The sequence below is a fragment of the Pseudochaenichthys georgianus genome, chromosome 10 (genome assembly GCF_902827115.2).
Source record: "Pseudochaenichthys georgianus chromosome 10, fPseGeo1.2, whole genome shotgun sequence".
In the NCBI taxonomy this organism is placed as follows: Eukaryota; Metazoa; Chordata; class Actinopteri; order Perciformes; family Channichthyidae; genus Pseudochaenichthys; species Pseudochaenichthys georgianus.
This window is the reverse complement of record NC_047512.1, coordinates 10,105,291-10,127,471: the sequence shown is the minus strand read 5'-3', so window position 1 is coordinate 10,127,471 and position 22,181 is coordinate 10,105,291. Positions and strand designations below refer to the sequence as shown.

General features: G+C 40.4%; 2 protein-coding genes and 1 pseudogene across 2 annotated transcripts; 1 reads left to right on the top strand and 2 right to left on the bottom strand.

The window, feature by feature from the left end:
- Positions 1–8,455: 8,455 nt before the first annotated feature.
- adh5 (alcohol dehydrogenase 5) lies at positions 8,456–13,695 on the bottom strand. The gene is made up of 9 exons (XM_034092421.1): positions 13,632–13,695; positions 13,057–13,158; positions 12,671–12,812; positions 12,496–12,583; positions 11,808–12,027; positions 11,172–11,432; positions 10,823–10,958; positions 8,736–8,874; positions 8,456–8,646 (listed from the first exon to the last, which is right to left on the bottom strand). Exons 1-9 carry the CDS (start codon positions 13,647–13,649, stop codon positions 8,622–8,624), a joined length of 1,131 nt encoding a protein of 376 aa, XP_033948312.1. The 5' UTR covers positions 13,650–13,695; the 3' UTR covers positions 8,456–8,621.
- Positions 13,696–14,521: 826 nt separating this feature from the next.
- On the bottom strand, positions 14,522–17,037 carry gar1 (GAR1 homolog, ribonucleoprotein). The gene is made up of 7 exons (XM_034092422.2): positions 16,941–17,037; positions 16,419–16,633; positions 15,786–15,940; positions 15,612–15,671; positions 15,420–15,531; positions 15,122–15,268; positions 14,522–15,034 (listed from the first exon to the last, which is right to left on the bottom strand). Exons 2-7 carry the CDS (start codon positions 16,618–16,620, stop codon positions 15,024–15,026), a joined length of 687 nt encoding a protein of 228 aa, XP_033948313.1. The 5' UTR covers positions 16,621–16,633; positions 16,941–17,037; the 3' UTR covers positions 14,522–15,023.
- Positions 17,038–17,084: 47 nt separating this feature from the next.
- Positions 17,085–21,755, top strand: LOC117453569 (alcohol dehydrogenase class-3-like; annotated as a pseudogene).
- The last annotated feature ends 426 nt before the right edge of the window (positions 21,756–22,181 follow it).

Genomic DNA, 22,181 nt, shown 5'->3' with positions numbered 1-22,181 from the left:
TGACGCATGCGCAGAAAGACGGACTAATTCACACTTGTATCTGTAGTAGGACCGAGTGGGGCACAAGTAGCCTACTGTTACTCAAGTTAATTGAATTGTGAATAACTGTAATTAAGTACAATTTTAAGGGACTTGCATTTTACTTATTCGCTGTATTCCACTTTTCGCTACTTTGTACTTCTAATCTACTACAAGTTAGAGGCAAATCGTGTGTTTTTACTTTAATGCACTTACTACCCTTAGTTACTTGGATCCAGATCTGGAATAATGGTGTGAAATATAATCAACACTTAAATCAGACTTTAGTCACACCTGGAGTAACATTCACAAGCTACCCTACCCTGCAGTGTATACAGTAGTGTTGTCACGATACCAACATTTTGGTTTCGATACCGATACCAAGTCAAGAATTGCGATTCCGATTCTTTTTCGATACTTTTCTTAAAAAAAGGGAAACACGGAATATCGGCTTTAAAATTAGGAATAACAGATGATTTTAGCAGTCAGAACAACTAAAGCAGCAGTGTTACTAAGAACAGAAACACCAAAGAGTCACATCTAATATAAATATATATAAAAGCATTTATTTTAATTGTGTAGCAGTGAGTTTAACATTTTGGCAGCACTGTTGAGCATTTTGAAAATGTATTTTCATGCCTCTGTGCAAGGCTTAGTCTTTCTATCTTTATAGCCACTGGTGTAAAGTAACTAAGTTCATAAACTCAAGTACTACTTGGGTACAATTTTGAGATACTTGTACTTTATTTAAGTATTTCAATGTTTCTTTTGCTACTTTGTTCTTCTAATCCACTACAGTTCAGAGGTACATGGTGTACTTTTACTCCACTACATGTATTAATCCCTTTAGTTACTTCACAGATGTGGATGAATGATGTGAAATATAATCAAGTGTTAAATCAGACTTTAGTTCCACCTGGAGTAAATCCACAAGATTCAAACTAGCTGCACCTTCACCAGCTTTGAGAACACTTTCATGATCAATCATTATAAAACACATCATATATATTATTCTGAAATGGACCAATCTGCACAATGACTACTTTTACTGTCGCTACTTTAATACTTTTACTTGAGGAACATTTTGAATGCAGTACTTTTACTGTAACAGAGTATTCTACACACTCTGGTGCTTCTAGTACAAGACCTGAGTACTTCTACTTTTACTGTCGCTACTTTAACTATATTTTGATGATAATACTTGTACTTTTATTTGAGGAACATTTTGATTGCAGGATTGGTCCTACATTCTGGTACCTCTACTTTAACTCAAGTACAAGACCCGGGTACTTCTACTTTTACTCAAGTACAAGATATATACTTATACCACCTCCGTTTATAGCCTATGAAAAAAACGAATAGAAAACGAAGGCTAAAGCTAACGTTAGCAGATAGTGATGCTAGTTTGCTAGTTAAGTTTGCTCAACGATAATATTGCGACAGAAACACTTTTCAGTGCAGATCACGCTCTGCCGCTCCGACAGGGAGCTCTGCTCTGAACGGCCCGTTCACAGACTTCTGGCGTCTTTTTTGTCAACAAGCCGAGGCACAGCGGCAGTTGCACTCCCACTTGCAGCCATGCTTCTCGTTTTCTCACATGCTCTGGCAGCTAGCGCGTGGCCGCGTGCACCAGAGAGGGGAGGGACTTAGAACGTGCTTGAGAGGAGCGGGACTGCAGGCACGGCTGCAGTGCAGGGAGTGGAAGCAGAGCGCTGAGAGAACCGCAGTGACGTGTCCTAAAACCCGGAAGTAAGTTAGCATTTCTAGCACTTCCGGTTCCTTCGTCAAAAAAGCAATGTATTTTCTCCATAGGGTTTTGGAAAATAGCTCGAAATAAGGTCTGTGGTTGACACAAATTTAAGAGATAAATCACGTTTTGTTCTACGACAGTAGATACATCAGCAGTGACCCCACTGGTGATTTGTGAAGAGTTTACGTGTCTGAAAAACGATGGTTGTTACCGAGTGGCTGAATAGGACTACAGAAATGGTCGAGTCCGTTGTACGTCATTACGCCTACACACGTAAACACTCCCGCTAAGTTTGTTTTCCCCTGTGTTCTGCTTGAAAGCAAGTACCTGCCTATCTTTAGTAGCCTATCTGTAGTCTCTTTAGTATCTGTATATCTATATCTTACCATTAGAATCTCTATTTTTGAAATGGTCATTTTTAACACCGTAGTTTTATAAATTATAGAACAATTAATTACCAGTGTTTTCCAATTTTACTCGGCAGTTCGTTTCGTTGGCTAACGTTAGCTAAAGCTAGCGCTACTAGTTAGCTACGCAATGGTTTGTTGCTTTGCTCCGGGTTGCAGCCACAGGTCTTCGCATGAAACGTGCTCGTTCTATCGTTTCCCGGCCAATGTTTTCCAAAGGAGAGTCTGGATTCGTGCCATGAGGTAAGCTGACGTTACATTGTTGTCCATGTCACGGTGAAATGTAAATGATGGGTAGTGTATCGCCGTTTTAGAGATGGCACTGCTGAAAAGACCGCAAAATAAGTAAAGATAATGAATACATCCTATTAAAACCTGTGTGGCTTATATGATAAGTCTAATTAGTACAAGTAGCATAACGTTTCACCGTGTAACTAAAGATTGTAGTCAGGGAAATCAGTTTGACATATTGAACTAATAACAAATCACCTCTGGCTGGCAGAGAACTCTCTGCTCCATAGCTTCTCTTGGACGTAACATCACATGTACATTTTACATTTATATTCAATTTAATATTCCATCCCTAACATACTTTTGTATATATAATAACTTATATTTTGTTTTTCTTGTTATGCTGCTGCAACACAAACATTTCCCCAATTGGGATCAATACAGTAATATCTTAATTAATTAAGAAATATAACTATTATAATTAGTGTAGCAGCTGACACCTATTTTCAATATGGATTAATCTACCTTTATTTCTTTAGTTCAATTTTGATCTATAAAAATGTCAAAATAGTGAAAATGTTCACGAGACAAAGTGCAAGGTTATATCTTTAGATGTTTTGTTTTAGCCTATGTACTGTATGTCTTAATGCTCTTATTTGTGACGATGTGACTTCCATGAAACTAATATTTTATATCTTCCCAACAGACGAGCTGACAGGAAGCCTAACCCCCTAAACGCACCAGGAGCGTCTGCGCCACGTTACGGCTGCGCCGCGGCGGTCGTAAGGATCGCGGCCACTCTAGTCAATGGGTGCTATTCCACCACACGCGCCGCGTTACGGCTCAGACGCGTCCCAGAAGCGGCTCGGCGCAGCGCTTCTCTAAAATTAGGATGAATCCTATTTTTGCCGCGGCGCAGCCGTAAGGTAAGGTCGGACAGGCAGCCCCCCCCTCGCAGGAAGTGGAAAGGTGAGCATCCGGGCCAGGCCCATCCTGCGTATATACTAATTTAGCAGACCCCCCTCCTTCATCACAACACCTCCACTACGATACGCACAATGGACGACGAGGTGTTCATAATGGAAGTGGAGAAACACACCATTGTATACGATGTAACCAATGCTTTTTACAAGGACAACATCAGAAAGGACAAGGCCTGGTTTTTAGTCGCTGCAGTTTGTGGAGTGGAAGGTAACAACTACATATTAATGTTTTAAAGTTAATTAAGAACTGCGAGGCTGCACACACGACGCTCCGCTTCCGCAACGTTTTGAAACGCGCCTGGTGTGTTAGGTCGCAGGAGGAGGTCGCAGCGTGGCGCAGCCGCAACGTAACGCGGCGCAGACGCTCCTGGTGCGTTTAGGGGGTAACACTCTAACAACCACAACATTGCAAAGGCGAGTAAATGTAAATTTAAAAACGATTCACAATTTCTTAATTTCTTCTTCTTTCTTGCAGTGAGGTGAAGCTGACCTTGCACTTGGTGCCAGTAAGGATGCTCCTCACGCAGGCTGAATGTTTCTCCTTCCTTACTGACACAGAAGCCCTTGACTTGCAATGCTTCACTAATTGTCATTTCCCTGGCTCCGTAGGGACACTTTACCTCCAGCACAGCGGGAGACCCTTCCAGACCATCTGGAGATGCCCCCAACACTCCTGATTGGGAGAGCCACAAACCTGACTCATGGACCTGCATCTGGGTTGCAGTGGTGAATGCCCTGACGCCCTCACATTCATTCATAGTCCCCCACTGTACAGACAAAACACCACCAAGGGTCTGTTGTTGCCCTAGCACCCTGGCACTAAGGGAAGCAGTCACACGCTTTGACCTCAGGACAGCTCCAAAGTTGCTGGCAGTCAACCTTCCTTTCCTGAACAAATGCCAGTTTGGGTTGGTTCGCTGACCAGTGTAGCCACCTGAATTGCCCTCTGTTGCTCCTCAGACAATGCCATGCTTGCCACAATTGCCTCAGGCCCCTGATGCCCAACAGATTTGAGAATTTCAGGAACAGTAAGTGTTTCCAAGCTGTAGTGTTCCTCTTCTGGCTCGGGGGAGAGAAGCCAAGACATTCCTGAGAACCTGCCCCCGAGTCCCTCAGCCAGTCACGATCTTCGGAGGTGGGCTCTCTTGTCAGCGGGTTGAATGAGTTATTGGTTGGAGGAAATAGCTCCTCCACTGAATGCGTACGTTTAGCTGCCTTTGGCTTCTTCCACTGACAGGGGGTGTCAGTGCAGCTGAAAGTGTGGATGGCAAAGATGGCTAATGCAGCCGCATGACTGCATTTCCATTCTCCACCTGGGCATTCACATTTTGTGGAGAGAATTCCCTCTTCTCCTGTAGATACCTGTGGTGGTGGGATTGTTTTATTATTTAAAATATATTTACATTTGTAATGCCTTCCCAATTATATCCTACTGTATGTTTATTTCATGGATATTTCTGTGTTTTCTGGTGTGTAAAATTTGTAATCTTGGGGCCTCTTCTCTTTAACATCTACATGCTACCACTGGCTCAGATAATGAAGAACAACAAAATAAGTTACCATAGCTATGCAGATGACACACACATTTACCTAACCATTTCACCAGGAGACTATGCTCCATTTCAAACACTGAGTAAGTGCATTGAACAAATCAATGACTGGATGTGTCAGAACTTTCTCCAATTAAACAAAGATAAAACTGAGGTAATGGTTTTTGGAGCCAAGGTGGAACGTATAAAAGTTAGCGCTGAGCTTCAGTCTGCAATGTTCAAACCAACAGATAAAGCCAGAAATCTAGGTGTAGTCATGGACTCTGACCTGAGTTTCAACAGTCACATTAAAACAGTTACTAAATCAGCCTACTATCACCTAAAGAATATATCTAGGATTAAAAGACTAATGTCACAGCAGGATTTGGAAAAACTTGTCCCGTTATCTTCAGTAGACTGGACTACTGCAATGGTGTCTTCACAGGTCTCACTAAAACATCTATTAGGAAGCTGCAGTCCTCACTAACACTAAGAAAGTGGATCACATCACTCCTGTTCTGAAGTCTTTACACTGGCTTCCTGTGTGTCAAAGAATAGATTTCAAAATACTGCTGCTGGTTTATAAAGCCCTGAATGGTTTAGGCCCAAAATACATTTCTGACCTCCTGCTAAATGATGAACCATCCCGATCTCTCAGGTCTTCAGGGACGGGTCAGCTTTCTGTCCCCAGAGTCAGAACTAAACATGGAGAAACAGCGTTCAGTTATTATGCTCCAAACATCTGGAACAAACTCCCAGAAACCTGCAGGTCCGCTGCAACTCTGACTACTTTTAAATCCAGCAAGAAGACTTTTCTTTTTGCCGCTGCTTTTAATTGAACTATTCACATCTTAGACTGCACTGTAACTTTTATCCATGTATTTTTTCTTTTAATGTTTATTTTATTAGCTTTGCTTTTTAATGACTGATTTTAAATGCCATTTCTTAATGTCTTTCATTTTTTGTAAAGCACTTTGAATTGCCATGTGTTGAAAAGTGCTATATAAATAAACTTGCCTTGCCTAATAAAGATTTCATGTGACACATAAAATGGATTTGTTGATGGGAATTAATGTGAATAAATTAACTCTAGGTTAACGGTACTCTTGCTATAACTACTCACCGACACTCTATAAACCTTGTCCCTCATGCTAGCCCTGACAACACTGGTAAGCACACCTTCATCTAGGCTGCACTGTTGTACGTGTCCTGACTTGTAGTGGTTCTCTCCTCTATCTCCATTCTTCTTGTCATCTTTGTAAAACGATATCAGACTGGTAATTGACACAGCCATGACTTATAGTTAAATTCAGTGTGGCTAAAATGAAAAGCTTTGTTAAAATATGCAAGCACGCGGAAGTCAAAGTCAGCTTTATTGTAAACAAATTCTACATGTGTTATACATCCAGAAATATCGTTTCCCACATTGTGACATGTATACATAAAACAAAACAAAAAGGGCCTAGATAAACGTGGTATACATAAAACAAAACAAAAAGGGCCTAGATAAACGGGGTATACAGTTTAAAATGTTAATATATTTAAAGTGTTCAAAGTGCAGTTTCAGTGCAAGTCAGTTGAAACGATCTTAAATTGGCGTGACGTTGAAGTCGTGCGACCCTGCTGCTGTACTGGCTTGTAGTTCGTTTATAGCATAACGTTAGCATTTCGCTTTTGGCGACTAGATTTATGATTCAAAAATTATAAAAGTAGGAGAGACATGTGGAGATTATCCGGCTGAACAAAACGTGACCCTTCTCTTAAATGTGTGTCAACCACAGACCTTATTTCGAGCTATTTTCCAAAATCCTATGGAGAAATTGCATTGCGTTTTTGACGAAGGAACCGGAAGAAGTTTACATCCGGGTTTTAGGACGCGTCACTGCGGTTCTCTATACACACGGCTCTTATTAAAACGGCGCTTTTTCACGGGAGTACTTTTCCCCGTCATTCTTAAAGTACCGATACTAATGAAACGGAGGAATCGTACCGTTTTTAACGGCAGGGTATCGCGGTACCTTTCAAGTATCGGTACACCGTGCAACACTAGTATACAGTGATTAAAACTAGCTGCACCTTTACCAGCTTCGATAACACTTTAATGCATCAATAATTATACTCAAACATATGGTATATATTATTCTGAAATGGGCCAATTTGCATAATGAGTATTTTTTTGTTGGTACTTTTAAGTATATTTTACTACTTACTTTACATTTACTAGATCAAATAAATCCAATCATATTAGTGGAAATGTGTGCAAAATAGAGGAATAGTAAAACTAGAAATGTACTTTTGTGGCTTACAAATGTTTATAGAAATAAGATAATAAGATAAGATAAGACGTACTTTATTGATCCAAATTTGGGAAATGTTTGCGTTGCAGTAGCACACAAAAAAACCAACAAAGCAATCATTTAAGACACGAAATTATCAGTACAAATCCAGGCTTACAGAACAATAAAACTGATTGAATATCAACATATCATAGGAACATGTGGCCAGGCAAGGGAATCTGTTTGAGTGAGACAAATGTGAGCTTGTTGCAGTATAAATGAACCAATAGCAGTAATGATGATGTCAATATGTTACATGTTGTATGGTTGACCCAGAGAGCCAAGGTGATACCTGCAACGCCACAATATCAGGTTTATTTATGAAGCCCTTGATTATAATCACCGTCTAAAGGTCATCTTAGCAGACATGAAACATCCTCTCCAACAACCCAAGTCACCTGTATAAATGGCACAAAATGAGACTATAAAGATGCAAATGTCCACTGCATACCACACAACCGGTGGCAGAATATTTGGGCTAAATTCCTACTTGTAACTGTTAAACTTGAATTCTAACTTGTTTTGTAGTATGTATGAGAGCAGCTAAGACCACAGCCAGCATAAAGAAATATTGGCAAATGAGAGCTTGATGATTACTGCACGTCACTGGGTCACATTGTACCAACACAAGATAAACCCAAGGGCCATTCTCAGTCTGTCTAAAACCCTTCCTGAAGTATCTTAGAGGCTTAGCCCATACTTACATGTCTAAAATGTGCAGGCTTGGTGAAAACATACACTGCTAAACCATGTTCTTCTGGGTGATAAAAGACATGTTTACACAAGAACAGCAAATACTAGTGTGATCTACTACAAATATTTTATTCAGGATGAAGCCTGTGATGCTATCAGCCTGTGTTATGCTATCTCAGACAGAGACTTTACCAAGAGTCAATACAAAATATACCCTACTTCCACATTCATTTAAAATATGTTAACTCAATTATTTGTTCTTTTTTAAATGTTACATTATGTTAAACATGATCATATTAAATGTTCTAATGCAATATTTAGTGTCTGGCCAGGTTGCATTGAGTATGAATGTGGTACTGTAACGAGGATAAGATTAATGTCGTTCATACTTTCAACTATTGAGTGACTAAAAGAAGCTGAAAGAGACCCATTGTTTAATGTTCCTTCTAAGAGATGCAGTCACATGGCTTTAGAAAAATGAGCAAGAAAAGACAAAAGAAACCTATGATTATTTTTCAAAAAATGTTTAATAACCATTTTGTTTCAAACATCATCATGCTGTTACTAAAAATGACATTCTAATACTGAAAAGTGCAAAAGACATCAAGTGCTGCAACTATGCAATGAGATTGTTTAAAGGCCAATGTGAAGGTTGTCTATATGTTTTAGGCACTTCAGAAGGTCAGCACTGTGCGGATACTGGAATGAGAAAACACAACACAATAAGGTTAGGGTATTTAATGAAACACAACAGCAGAAAAATGACTGCATGATTGAACTTCACTCACCTCTTCCCAGCATGCATGAGGTCAAATCCCTCATTGATCTTCTCAAAGGGCAGGGTATGGGTCACAAACTCATCCACCTTCAGCTTTTTATTCATGTAGTCATCCACCAGTTTAGGAACGCTCTCCACACTCTTCCATCCTGGGGGTAAATATTCAAATTAGTTTAATAACTCAACATTTCCTTTAGGCAAAATTACACTGCATACAAATAATGTTGAACCAAAAGGCCCTGGGCAAAGCAATTTTAACCGAAATAAAATATCTAACTTTTAAACTGCCTGGCAAGGATTGCAAACTCTGATCGAACAGCTGAAAGAAGAGATACATATCTGGAGAGAGGAGATTAAACGTCACCAAAAGAGGACTGAATATACAGCTGAGAAGTTAAGCCTTAGAAAGACAAGAACTGTCAACTTTTTCTCTTGATAATTGGTGAAAGCTAAGCTAAGTCGAAGTTGCTTCTGAGCAGGTAGGGACCATCCATGGAGACAGAAAGACTCCAGCAGTTTCTTCAAACCCTGTTCCTGTAGATACCGTCTTGGCAGGTATAATCTAAAAGCTTCAGAGACAGTCCAACCTCAAAGCATCCTTCAGGCCTTTTGAAGAGTGCAAAGAAGTCACCAAACTGGAGTGGGATCAGCTTCGAGAGCAGCATGGGATCCTGAAGGATTCATTTGACCAGCTGTAAGCTAAGGCCACGTTTAAAGCTGATCAGGCAAGACAGCAAGGAGAGGCGGCAGGAGATTGATGAACTGATGGCACAGCTCACAGAATTAAATAATTGGGCGAGAGCTCACTCTCACAGGGAAGAGAAAAATAAAAGAGAATACCCCAAAGAACTTGTTTGAATATAGCAGAACACAAAGATGAGGAAACACGGCCTGACAGTTTAAAAGCAAAAAGGGTGGAAGAATAATGCAGCAGTGTTAAGAATTCAACTCCAGATCAGAGGTCGCGTTAACCGAATATTTTCCGCCTATGACGGATTTTTTTTAACAATGACGGACAAATCTGAAAGCAGTCCATCATTTTGACAGATTAGAACAAACTCGGAACAGCGCCAAAGTTTCCCCGCAGCGAGGCTCCGGTGTTATGCATGCCCTTCAAAAAGGAAATTGCACCGTTTCCAAACCTAACTGTGCCGTATAAATCATTGAAATGTCTGTGAGTTTTGGCTTTACGCTGTGCACGCCCCCGCGAGGTGCAGCAGCCATGCATAACACGGCGCATGTGAACTGTTCTCCCCCCCCCCCGTTGACAGTTCACGAGCATGCTTCCCCCCCGTCAGAGTTGTGTAAAGGCTGACGGGTAATTTTACGATCCTGTCCGTCAAAATGACAGGCAGCGAAAAAGTCTAGCGCAACCTCTGCTCCAGAAGAACCAAATGTTATTAACTATCGAAATCTGCTCTCTCCCAGGTGTGCAGAAGGAACCTCATTTACATTTCGTAAACTGGAGGCATGTGGCTGATTGAATGCCAAATTAGCATAGGTTAAGTCCCCTAAAAACTATAAAAGGACAGCTGTCGCGCCATGTGCAGATACTCTGCTACACCCCACGCTAGGAGAGATGCCACTTAAAGGCTGTAAGAAGAGTCACGTAAGCAGCTGGGGCAATAACAGACAGAAATCTAAGAGCCGTATGTAAGCCATTCAAAAGCAGAGTATGCAAAGTTATAATCCAAGGGTTTTATATTGTTAATAAGGATCAAAGCATTTACAGTATTTCTGCAGCAGACAAACTTGATAAACCAATCATTATAATTACCATAAAACATAACATTTACGAAATGTTTATCATGCATTATTTTAATGTTTCTCAAATCAAACCTTATGTTTGCTCGTGTTGGACAACATGCATTTTCTTGGATAGTGTGTCTTGACCACTGGTCAAATGTTCTCTTACATTAAATTAGACTTACAAATAACAACAATTATGGATAGTAATAAATATAAGAGGAAATGTGTTTGTTTACTGCTTCCTGCATTGGGCCCAGTACAATGTAAACCTTTGGACTTGCATTACGTTGGAACTGCGAACAGACTAATGCTCATTATAACAAGTCATTATTTAACACAATAGGTCACCTCCAAAGGCAGTGCCCTTCCACACTCGGCCGGTCACCAGCTGGAAGGGTCTGGTTGAAATCTCCTGTCCAGCCCCGGCAACACCAATGATGATACTCTCACCCCATCCTTTGTGGCATGCCTCCAGAGCAGCCCTCTGAAAATAATAAAATGACATTATTTAGGATTTCTATGAATTGCCATCCATGAAAACCGTTTTATATTCTGCTTGTGCCATCCATTGAATGCACACTATGTAAATCTGCACTGGCTCTAATATCTATCAAACAACAAGGATGGTAAAACAGGTGATCGGATGTTAATGTTGCTTATTGCTATTTGTTACTACACTTAAAACTAAGTGTCTCACCATGATTTGCACATTTCCAATGCACTCGAAAGAATAGTCCACCCCCCCGTCGGTCATCTCCACCAACACCTCCTGGACGGGCTTGCTGCTGTCCTTGGGGTTCACAAACTCAGTGGCTCCAAACTCCTTGGCTTTCTCAAACTTTGAAGGGTTGATGTCCACACCAATGATCCTGGTTGCCCCAGCGACCTTACAGCCCATAATAACAGCCAGGCCGACAGCTCCGAGGCCAAATACAGCACACGTGGAGCCAGGCTCAACCTGAGAGTGCATGAGGGAGAATAGCAATGTGAGAATTCACTGAATAACTTTGCATGTATCAAATGTAATGTATGAGTGAACTTTAAAGTTGTGTGCATACTTGTAGCCTTGTCACATTTAGTTATACAAATATTAGAGTTCTCTTTGGGGTCAACACGAAAATATGGTTAAACAAAAAAAAGAGGGCAACAGACACTATAGGCAAAAAGGATTTGCTTCACATTAAATCAGCATGATTCATAAAGTGCCCTATTTCAGAGTGACACATACACACACTGACAACATGTTAAGCTCTTTTCATCATAGCCTTTGGCCAAAACATTGTTTTTCAGTTATCAGAAGGCAGTCTAATGGCCTAGCACCTGTGATACCCACCTTGGCAGTGTTGAGAGCAGCACCGTAACCTGTAGAAATGCCACATCCAAGAAGGCACACTCTATCCATGGGAGCCTTGTCGTTCACCTTGGCCAGAGAGATGTCGGCCACCACAGTGTACTCCGAGAAGGTGCTGGTCCCCATGAAGTGAAACACTTGCTTTCCCTTGCAAGTGAAGCGTGAGGTGCCATCAGGAAGCAGGCCCTGGCCCTGGGTGACTCTGCAGGGTGAGAGCACGGGGAAAATAGGATTTATTTTCATGTACGCATGGTGAAACCCAATGGTTCTGTACTTTAATGCAGGGCAGGCGGAGGCTCCAACTAATGATGACTGAGCTTTGATTTGGTTTCCCTGGGGTGGGGCACCTCAGGCTGTGAGTTCAACTTTTACGGTTGCAAGTTCTGCCACGAAGAAATACTTTACAACACCTGTTTTATTGCTGGAAACAGATTGCTAACCATCTCAAGGTTGCATAAATAATTACAAAAAAACAGAGCTCACACAAAATATAATGCACCGATGATAATGTATGTATTACATTGTTTAATTTATTGGGTCAAAATCTTGTGTTCAGACTTGATTTGTTTCTGTCTTTTTCATCTTCTTCAGTGCAATACCTAGTATTTGTCATCCAGATGTGTGTGCTTTAGTGAATACCTTTTTGCATAAATAAGTCTGACAGAATTACCTTATTTTCTGGCAAAGGTTGGTCTTGGGGTTCTTGCAGAATTTGCATTCACCACACTGAGGCACATACAACGGGACAACAGTATCCCCTTGGTGAAAGAGGATTGTAAATAATTAGAAATCAAACAAAACCAATTTTAATAATGTATATTGCATATTGTAATGCAGCTCCATACCTTGCTTGAACTTGGTCACACCCTCACCAACGCTCTCGACTTTTCCAGCGCCCTCGTGGCCCAGGATGACGGGGAAGAGACCCTCGGGGTCACTGCCGCTCAGAGTGTAGGCATCTGTGTGACACACCCCTGTGGCGAAGATCTGAGAAACACAGGGTCAACTTCATGTCGGACAAAACTGCTAAACATGGGGGGGATATCAAATATGTTAGGCCTGATATTAGCATTATCTTAAATACATGCCATATAAGTTAAGGCATACCCAAGTTATATAACATCAACATCATACAAGTCTTAAAAACAGTGGTCTCTTATTTCCTTTTTGTCATGTGAATGAAAAGAACACAGCAGCTAGCGTCTCAGTTGCATTGCCAAGCATGGTTTACCTTGATGCGAACTTCATGCGCCTTAGGTGGGGCTACCTCCACCTCCTCAATGGAGAGTGGCTTGCCCGCTTCCCAGGCAACAGCTGCCTTGCACTTGATGACCTGAAGGTAAAGCAAGTGTATTTGTTCGTTTTGTTTCCAAACAATGCTTGTACAAAGTAATTGACCAACAGTAGCTTTGGGTTTAAATGAGGTGTCACAGTTTGGGTGACAGGTGGAACTTTTCGCACAGTGAACTTTGAACTGTATCCAGGCTTATGCAAAGCAAATCTAGAGATCCGCAGTTTCATGTTGCACCAAAATTACTTTTCCCGGTTCCTTCACCAGTCCGAATGGAAGATATCTCACTGGACACTAGGCATTGGAGCATACCAGTTGCTAATGACGGACCAAAGATCAGAACCATAATAGATTCTTTCTTTGTACTTCCTCATTCAAACGTGAATGGGTGCACGCTAGTAAACAGTGCCTTATGTTTAATGATATAGGTGTATTATTGCAAACGTTACGACACATACGTGATGAAATAATGCATTACAAATGTGCATTGTACATTGTGTGCGACAAGTACTTACTTTCCCTGCTGTCTCCATGTTCGTTCCTTCAGCACAAAAGGGAGGGGCGTTGCGCGGCCGTAAAGGAGTTAACCTCCGGACCAATCAGAAACGAGAATGTACGGCGTAAGAATGACGCAGTCCGCAGGAAATGCACGTCAGCCAGGAGATGTTTGGCTGCTCAAGTCTGTTCCAAAAAATATCTCTATTTGTGGGTTGTTTTTCTTAAATATAGAAATGGTATGGCCGATTGTACAACCATTTGTAATTAAAAATAAAATAACTATATATTTCATAGTGTATCAAGTAAGTCAGCGCCACAAACAAAAGTATTTTATTTTCGTTCAGCTCCAAGACAAGTGAAAGATCAACCTAAGCCTTGGAAATAGACATTTTAACACATTGGAGAAAACTGAGCAAACCGCGAAAATGGTTAGGTCTTCATGTTATGCTACTGAATGTGGGATTGTGACGATATTTACGTGTATAAAAATAGGTATAATCTGCATACGTTTGCTAATTCTAGAGTTACTATCATTTCACAATATGGAAGTTCCTAAAAAGCCCCAACAGCCAGTTTATAGAACATACTTATTACACAAACTAATTACTTATACACCCATGTATTTCTTAATTAAATGATTAAAATCCATGAGCATCAGATACTATTTGATACTATGTGCATTGCAGGTTTCAAGTTTCCACTTGGTTCTGTCGTGGAATCCAAACTATGTGTGTAACCTGATGGAGTCAGTGCAGAGTTCTGCACAGTAATGCTCAAACACATGAGTGAATCAACAATAAGCAAAACATTTTATAATGGAGGTAGACTTTAGAATATTCTTTAACTTAGGAAACGTGTGAGGACACTTGGCATTCTGATCAAAGGTCTGAGAATAAATAAAAGGACAGTTAGTTTTTTTTTTTAATGAAGGCCTTTAACAAAAATGTGACAACATTCTGTTTAAGATTATACAAATTATGGGTATTAAAATGTCTTCAACCAACAGCATATAAGATTTCCCACACATTGGAGGAAATAATACATTGAGGTTTGTGATTGACAAAGACTTCAAGAGATCCAAAGTACAAACATATCATTGCCAAACACTTGGAAAGTATCAGAATAATGATAAGCCTGTACATAAAGGAGCCCCTTAACTCTCCGTGAAGGCTAAAAAGGTCCTCATTATATTTGACACACGCATACATATGAACCTTTACAAAAAAGAATCCATCACATATTCAAAACTAGTAAAAAATGAAACAAAGAAAAAAGGGATAATCCATTCAAGTTCTACAAACAGAGGCAATGTCCATATTCGGAGTCCAACAGCCAAGGCACTGGCATAGACGCAGCCTTCATGCTTGTGTAGCACAAAACATGGATGACACCAGACCATCACCGTCAGATCATCTTGAGCCTGAAAGTGAACGAATACAGAAAAATGTTTACCTTTCACACCAGAAAAAAAACATTTAAGTTTGCAGAACATTGAAAAAGAGCAAACCTCTGAATCCACGTCCTCCTCCGCCTCCTCTTCCTCTGAAGCCTCCTCCACCACCACGGTCGCCTCGAAAGCCTCCACCACGTCCACCTCCGAAGCTTCCACCACGTCCACCTCCGAAGCTTCCACCACGTCCACCTCGGAAACCACCTGAAACAAAAATGGAATTAATAAAGCTATGCATACAAGCCATGCTCTAAAAGTCACAATAACTGGGGAAGAAACCTCTTCTTTAGGATCATGAACTACAGATTAGGACACGGACAGGAATATTTAATATGAGAAAGTTTGGATGCTTCACCTCCACGACCTCCACCTCTACCCCCTCGGCCTCCTCTGGGCGGACCCTTCTCTCCTGGCGGCCTGGGGAGGAATCTCTGCAGCGGGAGGAGCTTCATTGGATCTATATAAAACTAAAAGAGACATGGTGTTGATAAAGTGTAATATAGAGGATTGGAAAATCTGTTAAGTATGAAAATCAATGTCTTTATACCTTCTGCATTTTCTTGAAGGAAGTTGCCTTCATGTTGTCCGAAAGTTTGACGGAAAAATACTGCAATATTTGGTTAAGGATTTAACAAGATTTGTTTAACATTTGTATATAATTCCCAGAAGTTGACCTGTACTTTATTTCACCACACACCCAAGACTAAAACAGAAAGGATACAAAGTCGCGGAGTTGGCCGAATATCTCATCCACCTTCCCGATCTGCTCTTTGTTTTCCAAGTAAACTGGGGCGTTGAAGTAGGGAACTTTGTTCTCCTCTGTTGTACACTTAACCACAAGGTCATCTTCACAAGGATGCACAAACTCTCCCACAGCTGCAGAGTGGAAATACAATTAACATGTTAGTTAGGTATACGGTGTTCTGACATCACAAAAAAGACCCATTTCCAATATACATCCCCATGCTGACTTTATTCGCCATTAATAAAAGATTTCCACAGTTTTACAATCCAGCATACTTCTGAATACCCAAACATTAATTGTCGTTTGGATGAGTGTGAGCAATAAAAGAGAAACTACAAAAACACAACACATTTTTGTTCAAGCTTAATAGCTTTTAAGTATACACACTCATTACTACATATGTGTCTTTCTAATAATTGCCCTAGTGGTAGACATGCAAGGATACAAAAATGTTTTTAACAACGTGAAGCAAATTGTTTGTGTTACATTTCTTCTGATATTCTCATCTCAGTGTTTAGTGCTACGGATGAACATTGGAGCTGGGCCCACCTCTAGCATGCTGGCAGCTTTTGCAACATTTTAACAGAAGTACTGCTTTTATGATCTTACCAACAACATATTCTGGAGGTCCGTAGTCATTAAAACCACCTCTGCCGCCGCCACCACCACCACGTCCGAATCCACCTCCTCTTCCTCCTCGAAATCCACCTCCTCGGCCTCCTCCTCCGCCTCCTCCATATCCACCTCCTCCACCTCGGCTAAATCCTCCACCACCTCTGCCTCCTCGTCCACCACCTCCTCTGAAAGACATGTTTCTTCAAATCCTAAGTGATAAACACGAAAAATAAAAAGGAATTAGTTCAAACAAAACAAAAACCTGTGGTTGTTTAAAGTGAGCATTGACCAACCGAAGCTAAACAATGTGCCGTGAATGCAATGCATTCAACGAGCTAACATCGTGGATCCAGCAGCAAGGCAAACGTTTAGCTAACATGCTAACCCAATTCTGTCTTTAAACTACACAATTCAGCTGCATTTCACCACAAACTAAGCTATATTAGTTTAGTTTCAACATATAAACGTTGAAAAGTCTGTAACACTGTCTACACACAATTAAAGCAGATTACTCACAAATGCGAACGGTTAACTGCAGCTATTTACTCCGAGGGACTCCCATGCGATGACAACACGTGTGGCCAAGGGCTGCCGTAAACGTTTTCACCAGTGTCGGGAACTATCGTAAAGTCGCTTCTCTACCGCACATTTATTAAAGGCGCAGGACCGGCAGCAGGGCATATGTTAAACTGTCTCTTCGAAACAAACAGAGACTCGGTCAGTGTAAGTTAACTTTATATACGCTTTGTAAATTATGGCACAAAGTTATTTCTGTGAGGCTTGTTGATGTACGCATGTGTCTATATTCCTAATATTGTTTATTCTTCTTTGTTCAGGCATTTAATTAGTGAATAACATCATCCAACTATGTCAACAACAGGGGTAAGAAATAAAACTAGCCTGCTGTATCTCATATCTAAGTAGTATAAACTGAGTTGATTGCTATGAAGCGAACATTGTGTTTCTTGCGTAGGTTACTATGGTGTGTTAACAGGGACACAGTCATTACAAAAACAACGAACCACGCCCAGCTAAAAAAAATAATAAAAGATTCACATGTCAAGTCTGCATTCATTGGAGACGGTAATAGAGACAAATATAAACAACACATTCACTTTCTCTTTTAGGTCATCAGGTGCAAAGCAGCTGTTGCATGGGAGCCTGGGAAGCCTCTCACCATTGAGGATGTGGAGGTGGCCCCACCTAAAGTGCATGAAGTCCGCATCAAGGTCAGCAGATCACCCCAAAGTTGTCTGTAATGCAAGAAAACATGTCTCAAAATGTGGTTTTAAATGGAGGTACTTAGAGCAAACACTCAGGTGTTAACAGGTGAAAATGGATGAGTGGGAATCATTGGTAGTAGAATGTGTTAAATTATATAAGAATTAAATAATAAACATGGATACATGTGATAATGTTGAATTTCCCTCAGTGACAAATTGAACCACACAGGAAATATTTGAAAACAGCTGACTTCCTCTGTCTTGGTTAGTTCCGTGTTGTAATGGAAATTGGGCAGCAACAACATATACTTCCTCAAATTGAGTCAAATGAATTGTTTGTGCAGATTATTGCCTCAGGCGTGTGCCACACAGACCAGGAATACCTGACTGGACAGTTCAGACAGTTCCCATTGGTTCTCGGCCATGAAGCAGCGGGAATAGTGGAGAGCGTTGGCCCTGAAGTCACAAAATTCTCACAAGGTGAATCTTACAGCTCACACAAAGAAGCAGAATAGGGACATGACAAGACAGTTAACTCTGACTTAAGTACTTTTTTGTTTTCACAGGGGACAAAGTTATTCCTCTTTTTCTGCCACAGTGTGGGGAATGTGAACGATGTCTGAGTCCCAAAACCAATCGGTGCAGGAAGAACTGGTGATCATGAATACATTTACACACACACACACACACACACACACACACACACACACACACACACACACACACACACACACACACACACACACACACACACACACACACACACACACACACACACACACACACACACACACACACACACGTTTCTTGTGTTTATAGTGTTTTAATACTCATTGTTTTCCTTTTGGTGGTTTTTAGGGCAAATACACAAGCGGGTGTAATGGCTGATGGCACTAGCAGGATATCTTACAAGGGCCAGCAGGTGTACCAGTTCCTTGGAGTCAGCTCTTTCTCCCAGTACACTGTGGTCCCAGATACCTCACTAGCAAAGATAAGAAGTGATGCACCGCTTGACAAAGTGTGTCTACTAGGGTGTGGCGTCTCTACCGGTTATGGTGCTGCGGTTAAAGCAGCCAAGGTAAGAGGATCCACATCTGCCTGATAGATGCATTCAAAGTATAATGTGAATGCTTGCCAGCTCTGATACCATCCCGTGGTTGTTGTGTGAGGAACCCTACCTGTAGTGTGAACAAGAGGGATGCAGATACAAAGATTATTTATGGACATGCCACAGCAAATCCATTAAGAAGAAAAACATTTAAGCTGTGTTTTGTATGTGACATTACTCAGGTGTTTCTCCAGTTTGATTAATGGTACACAGCATGGCTGCAGTTAATTATTTTCCCCACTAGATGTCAGTAGATAACATTGGCACCACATTTGAAGTATACTTCATAGCATAGTGGGTTGAACATAATTCAAAAGCCCCTATATACTAGATCTAATAGACAAAAAGGATGAAAAAAAACCATAAGAAAGAGACTGAAAAGGTATGGTAAAGATTATGATGTGTATAACATCGACCTAAACACAACATATAGGAAATTATCAACTACTTTAAATATGTCATACATTTGGGATTGCTCAATAGCATTGTAGGGGAAAATCTAACCCTAAAACAATGTAGAAGTGTGAATACAATTTAAATAATGTTTAAGTATTTGTGTGTGCCTGATAATAATCTTTCCTTTCAAAAAGTCGTTTATTTAAACAAACCTGACATACAGTATGTGTTTAGGTTTAAACACATGATTGCATTAAATTAAAATCGACCTATTAAAGATAACATAAATACAAATGTTATAAACGATGTGTTAAGAAAATGTATCCTTATATGAAAGTTATCTCTGAACATGATGAAGCTGTCTCATCAGATGTCTCCTAAACAGCTTTTGGTTGACTGACTCCCGCATTGTGTGCATCCAGGTTGAGGAACGTTCCTCGTGTGCCGTGTTTGGCCTCGGAGCTGTCCGACTGGCGGCCATCATGGGCTGCTAAGGCCAGCAGGATCATTGGCGTGGACGTAAACCCAGAGAGGTTTGAGAAAGCCAGACTGTTCGGAGCCACTGAATGTGTCAACCCCAACGATCATGCCAAGACCATCCAGGAGGTTCTGCTGGACATAACAAGCGGGGGGTGGACTACGCTCTGGAGTGTGTCGGGAGTCCAGTTGTTATGGTGGGTGTACAGGTGTAAATGTAGAGTAGGTATCATGTGGGAATCAGTACTCTGTGTCAATACATACTGGTAATACAGCATGTACACATTGTTTGATAAGAAGTTTGTCAAAATGATGCACTGATCCTAGTTTGATTATTGTTAATACATTTTAAAAGGAGTAATATTTGACACAATGGCTTCTGTGTGTTGTCCTAGAACTCTGCGTTCGAGTCCACTAGAGATGCCTGGGGAACCTGTGTCATTGTCGGATGGTCGGAGTCTGAGGCAATAAACATCAAGGTTGAAAAGATCCTGATGGGACGCACCTTGAAGGGGACTTATTTTGGAGGTGAATTTAAAATAAGTTACAAGGCCTGTTACTTCAAGGAAAAAAATGGCCAATGCTTCATCAACAATTGTTTGTTAGTGGCATGATAAAGAAATGTAAGCATAAGTGAACACTTACAATGAAATATCATTGTTCACATGAAGACTGAACAAGTCAAGGTCCACCCTCAAATATAAAATGTTTTCGCATTTCTAGGGCAAAGTTGATGTTAGCAAATGTAAACTGAAACGTTTTGTTTGGGTCTTAATGTTTTGATTAAGGCTTTAATTAATGATTTGTGTTCATAATTGGTAAGAATATTAATAGTCAAACAACAGTAGTAGGTCAATCACAAGAGAAGTTTTCAGAGAACTAAGATGATGTCTTAAAATCATTAGTCTAATCACCAAGTATTACATTTGTAATTACATAAATCAGAAAAACAAAGATATAACCAGTGAAATATTTATACGTACTTTTGACCAAATAATGACTTCAAGAATAAAACGGTCATCTAAATTGCCATATACCTCTCAGTTAATCTTACGTTTCAGGTTGTAAAGTAAAGTCTTTCTTCTTGAGTCACTCAAGCCTGCAACAACAAGTTCACTAAGGAGACGCTGGTAAATTATATAATTGACAAAAAAGGTATCCAAAAGAGGGGGAAAAGAGCTTTTCTAGGAGTTTATTCATTTCCACTATGTAGTGGTTCATGAGTTTGTATCCTTTTCTTCAGATTGGAAGAGTGTGGAAGATGTGCCTAAACTGGTGGATGACTACATGAATGAGAAGCTGAAGCTGGATGAGTTTATCACCGACCAACTCCCACTGGAGAAAATCAATGTGGCCTTTGATCATATGAAAAAATGGAAAGGGTAAGACCTGGTTTATTTGCTGCCACTCGTTTTAAAAGTTTCTCTGGAAGTGAGAGTGTTTGGGACTCCTTGTATTACTCACAATAGTTTTTCTTTTTTTAGCATCCGCACTGTAATCAATCTGTGGCCAGAGGAGACTACACCCACAGTGGAAACAGTTTAACATTACAGACAGATGAAGAATCAACATTCAATATCATTGTAATTATATTTTGCTTATCTCTGCTGTGTTTTTGTGAACATCTAAATGCTTCTTTCCCTTAAAACATACATGACAAACTCAAGGCCCCGGGGCCAAATCAGGCCCGTGGTGGATTTAATTTCGTCCCGCAGGATAATTTCGAATTCCTATTAGATCTGGCCCGCCGGTATATTGCACAGACACCTTCACTCCATCCTGAGGGTCTCCTCAGCTCAGAGCCTGAGCCCCAACATTGATGAACTTGCAGCCGAGATGAGATGCCAAGTATCTGCTTGAACTAGCATCACAGAGCAGCACACTGAGTTTGATGGATGTTTCCTCGTGCACTTTATTTCTTGCGACAACAGGGCATGCGGAAAAATTTAATCATAAGAAATGACTCTGGAAAAGCTGCAGATAGAGCCATAAGAAATGAATGCAACTGATTATTTAATGTTTAATGTTGTGTATAGGCAATCATTTAAGCTTTGTTATTTCCAGGTTTAATATGTGCAATAAGTTCATTTCAATAAGTTTTGCAATAAACATTGAACCAGTCCGGTCCTCGACTAGTACCGATTATTTTTATTTTGGCCCACTTTGTATTTGAGTTTGACACCCCTGATATTGATATTGACAATTAGAAAATGATAAAATTGGCCACTAGATGGCAGTCTCATAGCATGTAAAAGTCCATGTGTCCACAAATTCATCTAACTTTATGAATAATACTTTTTTACATGCAAAAGGTACTTTATTTTCATTCAGATTACATTCAGAGGTTGTTTTTTTTCTTATTTATCAAAGACTTGATCGAAAGAGAGAAACACCACAGAAGTGCACAAAATTATACTAAATGTAATTCACTTATTTATTTATACATCATCTGCAGTAACATCAAGACAAATTCTCTCTGAATCCATCACATTTGTCAGCTATAGGCTACATGAATCCTGGTACTCATATCAATGTGAAGCAATAGTCCAAATT